The 7,543-nt window shown below is 42.2% G+C and overlaps 1 protein-coding gene across 1 annotated transcript in view; it reads right to left on the reverse strand.

The window, feature by feature from the left end:
* Positions 1–7,543, reverse strand: part of LOC109932446 (serine/threonine-protein kinase Nek3-like) — a 65,713-nt gene that overhangs the window by 51,578 nt on the left and 6,592 nt on the right. The window contains exons 7-8 of the mRNA XM_048597903.1: positions 7,270–7,428; positions 7,042–7,176 (exon numbers count right to left, since the gene is read on the reverse strand). Of these exons, the coding sequence (XP_048453860.1) occupies positions 7,042–7,176; positions 7,270–7,428 (294 nt within the window). The remainder of the gene's footprint in view (positions 1–7,041; positions 7,177–7,269; positions 7,429–7,543) is intronic.

A 7,543-nucleotide genomic window follows, 5' to 3' on the forward strand; every position in this document is an offset into this window, starting at 1 on the left:
TACAACTTCTCTTTCAATTCCTCCCACTTCCTACAGACAAAGGGGGTAGCCATGGGTACCCGCATGGGCCCAAGCTACGCCTGCCTCTTTGTAGGTTACGTGGAACAATCCCTCTTCCGTACCTACACCGGCCCTAAACCCCACCTCTTCCTCCGTTACATTGATGACTGTATCGGCGCCGCCTCGTGCTCCCACGAGGAGCTCGAACAGTTCATACACTTCACTAACACCTTCCACCCCAACCTTAAGTTTACCTGGACCATCTCTAACACCTCTCTCCCCTTCCTGGACCTCTCTGTCTCCATATCGGGCAACCACCTAGAAACCGATATTCATTTCAAGCCCACCGACTCCCACAGCTACCTAGAATACTCCTCCTCCCACCCACCTTCCTGCAAAAATGCTATCCCCTATTCCCAATTCCTTCGCCTCCGCCGCATCTGCTCCCAGGATGAGGCATTCCACTCCCATACATCTCAGTTGTCCTCGTTTTTCAAGGACCGTAACTTCCCCTCCTCGGTGGTCGAGAACGCCCTCAACCGTGTCTCCCACATCTCCCGCACCTCATCCCTCACACCCCGTCCACGCAATAAAAACCAAAAAAGAATCCCCCTCGTCCTCACGTACCACCCCACCAACCTCCGGATCCAACGCATCATCCTCCGACACTTCCGCCATCTGCAATCCGACCCCACCACCAAAGACATCTTTCCCTCCCCACCCTTATCTGCTTTCCGGAGGGACAACTCTCTCCGTGACTCCCTTGTCCGCTCCACACTCCCCTCCAGCTCCACCACACCCGGCACTTTTCCCTGCAACCGCAGGAAGTGCTACACCTGCCCCCATACCTCCTCCCTCACCCCCATCCCAGGCCCCAAGAAGACTTTCCACATCAAGCAGATGTTCACCTGCACATCTGCTAATGTGGTATACTGCATCCGCTGTACCCGGTGTGGCTTCCTCTACATCGGGGAAACCAAGCGGAGACTCGGGGACCGCTTTGCAGAACACCTACGCTCGGTTCGCAACAAACAACTGCACCTCCCAGTCGCGAACCATTTCAACTCCCCCTCCCATTCCTCAGACGACATGTCCATCCTGGGCCTCCTGCAGTGCCACAACGATGCCACCCGAAGGTTGCAGGAACAGCAACTCATATTCCGCTTGGGAACCCTGCAGCCCAATAGTATCAATGTGGATTTCACAAGTTTCAAAATCTCCCCTCCCCCCACCGCATCCCAAAACCAGTCCAGCTCGTCCCTGCCTCCCTAACCTGTTCTTCCTCCCACCTATCCCCTCCTCCCACCTCAAGCCGCACCTCCATCTCCTACCGACCAACCTCATCCCGCCCCCTTGACCTGTCCGTCCTCCCTGGACTGACCTATCCCCTTCCTAACTCCCTACCTACACTCACCTTTACTGGCTCCATCCCCGCCTCTTCGACCTGTTTGTTTCCTCTCCACCTATCCTCTCCTCTATCCCTCTTCTATCCGCCTCCCACTCTCTCCCTATTTATTTCAAAACCCCCTTCCCCTCCCCCTTTTCTGATGAAGGGTCTAGGCCCGAAACGTCAGCCTCTCTGCTCCTATGATGCTGCTTGGCCTGCTGTGTTCATCCAGCCCTGCACCTTGTTGTCTCTTTACACAATTAACTTGCAGCCTAGCATTTTCTGGCTTCTGTTGAAAACCACCTTCTATCACCATGGGGGTGAAATTTTGCTTCAGTGTTACACAAAATGAGTGATTGCCAGAAAACAGGCATCTTATTCCACTCTCAACTTTCTTTTCCATTGGCCACTGCCAAAGTCAATGTTCAACACCTACATTTCTATCATCCCACTGTGATCAGGAATTTTCTTTCATTTCTCCTCAGTAATAAATGTGCCATTATATACTCTATTTTGGTTAAGCCACATTCCACAGCTTCTTATTCTATATTTGTTATGCATGGTCACAGTTATCAAATACCTATCTCCCTCCATTTTTAACCTCTAGCTACAATCTGAGTTTGATCCTTTCACAAGTGAGAACAGATTCTCCATATCTGCTTTGTCCAGCCCCTTCGTGCTGTTGAAAAGCTCAACTGAATTTCCTCTCAGCCTTCTCTTCTCCAAGGAAAACAGTTCTAACTTGTCCAGTCCATTTTCATAACTGAATTCTTCACCCCTGGAACCATTCGCATGAATCTTTTCTGCATTTCTCCAATGCTTCCATATCCTTCCTGAAATGTAGTGACCAGAATAGTTCACAACACTCCAGCAAGATCAACATAACCTTTTGTTGGGTCCTGAGGACTATGCCGTGTTAATAAAGCCCAGGATACTCTATGCTTTATTAACCAATCTTTCAACCTGTCCTGTCCCTTCAATGCTTCATGTTCATATAAATCTCGGTCCCAATGTTCCTACATGCTGTTTAGAATTCTACCTTTTTTATGTTGTCTCTCCATGATCTTCCTAGCAAGGCGAATCATTTTTCTGCATTGAAACTTTCTGCCACTTATATGCCAAGTCCACTAACTTGTCAATATACTTTTGAAGTTCTACACTATCTCCTCTTAGTTTTCTTTGCTTCCAAGTTTTGTATCATCTGCAAACATTGAAATTATCCCCTATATACCACAGTGTAGGTCACTAATATAGGAAGTATCAGGAAAAGTAAGGGTCCCAATATTGATTGCAGACAAATACAAACCTTCCTCCAGCCCGAAAAACACCATTAACTACTATTCCTTTTCCTGTCACACACCCAATTCCCATATGCAAGTTGCTACGGTGCCCGATCAACTGGAATATATTTACAAGTTTGTATTTAGAATGAACATAGAACATAAAACAGTACAGCACAGTACAGGCCCTTCGGCCCAAGACGTTGTGCCGACCTATTATCCTACTAAGATCAATTTACCCTGTATACCCTACATTTTACTATCCTCCATGTGCTTATCCAAGAATCGCTTAAAAGTCTCTAAAGTATCTGACTCCACTACCACTGCCGGCAGTGCATTCCACACACCCACTACATTAAAAAAAATGTTGAACTGCTACAGTGGTGAAATAAAGTAATTGCTTCTTGATAATGTAGATTAGATCCAACATAAGAGAATGAATTAAATCAGTCCACATTAATTTTTGCTACAGAGGAAGAGATTTAGCTTGACAGAATTAACAAAATTAACATTGCAATATACTGAGCTTTGGAATCCTGCATATCTGATATAATGTAAAACTATACGTTCAAGAATCAAAAACAGATGCAGTCTGTCAACATAAATAATTTACAAACTCCCATTTGAAGAACACCCAATCATCAAGTAGTAAATTAATTTTTAATACAACCAGTTCATCACATTATATTGGTCACAGATGAAAAAGGCAAAATAAACGCATCCTTCCATGCAACACTCTCTTGAATCCCAAGTTCCAGGTTTATTATTTTTTTTATCCATTTTCTTTGACTTGTTATCTCCCTTTTCTTGTTCAAGAAATGCAAAAAACAGTAGTAGACCCTTTTGCTCTCAAGGCTGTTGGGCCATTCAATTAGATTACGGTTAATCTGTACCTGAACTCCATTTAAGTGCGTCTTATCCCTTGATGCTCTCATCAATCATGGCTTTAAAAAGCTCAATTGGCCATATTTTAGGCCAGTGAGTTCCAGATTTCCACAATAATTCATGTGAAGAAGTACTTCTTGACATCACCCCTGTTCAGTCTAGCTTTAATTTTAAGGTTGGGTCTCTCGCTCTGGTCTCAACTACCAGTTGAAACAGTTCCTCTGTATCCATCATTTTCAATCCCTTAAAAAATGTATTTACTCAATTAGACTATCCTTCAAGCCTTCAAACTCAAGGAATTGTAAACCAATTTTATACAATCTGTCCTCGGAATTTAACCCTCAAGCCTCAAGGCATACTGACGAAGCTGCACTGCATCCCTTTTAAAATTAAGATCGCTCTCCTGCGGTTCAATGCCAACCACAGTACTCCAGATATGATCTGACTGATACATTGCATCACTGATAGATCACTTCCACAAGTTTGAATTCCAATTCTCCTATCCTCCTCTGTAGATAATATCTATTAGAATTAGACTTTGATTCCTTTTTTACCTGCACACTAACTTTTAGCGATCTGTGTCAATGAACATGTTAATTGACCTTTGTTCCTTTATAGCTCAGGCCCCCACTGCTAAGATCAGAGCCAAAGTGGATACAATTTCACATTTCTTCATTCAATCCACTCACTTAATCCATCTGTTTCCTTCCAATCCTGTCCATATCCACACAACTTACTGAGCCTCTTAAAGTATATTTCACCAACTTGGATAGAACTCTAGTTTTCATTCAAGTTATTGCTGTATAGTGAAAATATGAGACCCTTTCGATGTTTCTATATCTTTCTATTTAAGATTTTCTCTGTCTGTTAGCTTCTTCCTTGTCTTCTTCTATCATCATTTCTGTCTGATCATCAATCTACTCGATGGTTCAATCAATTTGTAAATTTCACACCTTTACACTAGTTACTCCTTAATTTTTTATTTAGCAATAGTTTTGGATTTGCTTTGTACTTATATTTGCTTTCACAATCTCAACATGACAAAGACCAACTATTGCCATCTTGGAACACTGCTTGACAGCTGCTGCAGAAACACTATTGCGTTTGCAACCTCTGACTTCAGCTATATCCAGGCTAGGATCCCACATTTATCTGAAACTCCACTCTACATGTTTCAACTCGGACCAAATCCTGTTCCCCAATCACCCCAATGCTTGCTGACCTTTACTGGCTCCAGTCATGCATTACCTTGATTTCAAAATTTTGTTTCAAGATTTCAAATCCCTCCAGGGCCTAGCCCCTCCGCATCTCTGTAACTGTCTGCAGCCCCGCAACCCTAAGCTCCTCTAATTCTGAAGTCCTGAGCACCCTTATTTTAAGTGCTCCACCACTGGTGGCCACGCCATTAGCTGCCTAGCCCTAAGCTTCGAATACCATCCTTACATCTCTTTACCTCACTATAATTCACTATGCTCCTTTAAGACACTACTTAAAACCTATTTTACAAAACAAAGCTTTTGGTCACCTGACCTAATATCTCCAGATAAAAACCAAAGGACCTGCGGATGCTGTAAATCAGAAACGAGTACAGAAATCGCTGGAAATGCTCAGCAGGTCTGGTAGCATCTGTGGAGAGAAATCAGAGTTAACGTTTTTGGGTCACGTGACCCTTCCTCATAACTGGGGAAAGGTCACTCAACCCTAAATGTTAACTCTGGTTTCTCTCCACAGATACTGCCAGACCTGCTGAGCTTTTTCAGCAATTTCTGCTTTTGTTTCTAACATCTCCAGATATTAATGTCAAATTTTATTTTATACTGCTCCTGTGAAGTGCCCCAGCATTTTATTATGTTGAAGGCCCTTTGCAAGTATTTACTGTTGGGGGATGGGAGTTGTGTTTCTTCCGGATTGTGGAGATTTGGACGTGACCATCAGACGCACCATTCAGACAGGAATGAGCAAATGCCCAGCCTCGGAAAGGATAGTGACTGCCGAGTGGGCTAACAAAAAGTGATTTTCCTTGCACAGAAGAACAGAACAAGAAGTGAGTAATCACAAACATTCGTGTCTGTTCTCTTTTCGAACAAATAAGTGACACTGAGGGATATAGTACTCACAGATTATACAACTGCAAAGAAACATAAAATGTTGTGACACAAGACTCAAGTTAAAGCAGATGAGACAGCACACCCCAGAACAAAGCAGTTTGCACTAACAAAAATTGTTAAGGGTATTGAAAAAGGGACGGGGGCACATTTTAATTATTTTCACAGAATTGTTTTCTATCTTTATTGTTTCAAATGTTTTGTTTCAGGAAGAGATTTATAATGGCCAGAGATGCAACATAATATCAGGAATGCTAATTTGTACTTAGTTATACGACAGCTCTTTATTCAGTGGATAAGGTTTGAAAGAAACTTTTTTCATTTGATTTTTTTCTATTACAAGGTATTCTGAGATTCTACTGTAAAGGTATATGACATCTAAAAATGTATTGTTATTTACAGCTACTTGTTCCATCACGGAGAAAGTGTATGAATGGATCCATCCACGTGTTTTATCTTTCTATATCTGATGTATTTTCCTATAGGAAGTCATTGCTGCTGATGTTATCGCTGTGCGCCCACACCACACTAAAATATCAGAACCACAAGTGGTCACCCGTTGCACAACCATAAGTGATGCGCCTGTTATTGCTGCCTCTACCTGGGGGTCCTGCCAAAGGCATCCCTCACTGGCCATTTCACTCAGGTCACTGGGCAGCGACTGAGGCAGTGGGTGAAGCACCAGGGCTCTTTCTGAGCTCTGGGTCAATGATTTTGTAACTCATTTCAGAGCCACCAGGCTGCCACATGATATTAAGTTTAAGCTTGAAGCACTTCCCTGGCAGTGATACCACAGCCATTGCAACTGCATGGACTGAGTGCGTGCACCCCTGCTTGTGGAGTGGCAACAAATGCAGCTTTCTACATTATGAACTCACATGTTATAGCAACACAAAATATGTTTAGCTGGCAACCATGTACAAATTTACAAACTGCTATAGTTTATACAAATGCGGCACACACCACTAACCTCAGAATAATGGTCAACAGTGACAAGGGAAACTTTCACAACTGGACAGACCTAATTGGATCACTGCAATTTTTAGATATTTATTGGAATATTTCTTGTACCATTTATCGAAGTACTGTATTGAATATTGTTAAAATTAGATTCCATTTATTAGCACCATTTTCAGGAAGATACAGCTGCGCTAGGTTGGAATGGTCACAATGGCTGATTTTCAGAGAAATGTAAATACTAAATGAAATTACAATCAAATTTAGTGAGAAAAATTGATGACCGTGGAAACAAAAGTTATAGAACCTGCAAAGATACTGACATAGTTTAGTTATATATACATTTGCTGCATTAATGATTTTTACCAGACATCCTATCAAGACTTTAAAAATTTCTTCGAAAAAAATTCTTCAACCAAATTCTTACCTCCTTTATCTATTGTGTAGGTCTTAAATGCAAAGTTTGAGTTAACATTCTTTAAGAAATTCAGTACTGTTTCAGGAGGATGTTGGCTCCACCGTTTTCGAGGGCTACTTTTAGGATAAATTGTCACATTATCACCTAATAAACAGAATGCGTCAGCGTCACCAAATGAATCAGAACTTCCTTGCAAGAAGTTTTTGCAAAACCATACAAGACAGGAAGAACAGTTACCGCTGCTCACGTCCTCAACAGCCAAGTTGGATGTCAGTTTCGCATTTTCAAGTATATTTAACACTGTTGCTGGGGGAATGTCACCCCATTTCTTTCGACCCGGCACACTAGAAGAAGTTTTACCACTTTGGATTATCACATGGTCCCCCTTTGGTGTTACTGGTAATGAAGTAAACAGGGTTACAAATTGCAACAACAATAGACAAATATAACACAGTGTGGAGCTGGCAGAACTTTTTTTTTTTTTTTTTTTTTTTTTTTTTTTTTTTTTTTT

The sequence above is a fragment of the Rhincodon typus genome, chromosome 6, assembly GCF_021869965.1.
Source record: "Rhincodon typus isolate 14 chromosome 6, sRhiTyp1.1, whole genome shotgun sequence".
NCBI classification, from domain to species: domain Eukaryota; kingdom Metazoa; phylum Chordata; class Chondrichthyes; order Orectolobiformes; family Rhincodontidae; genus Rhincodon; species Rhincodon typus.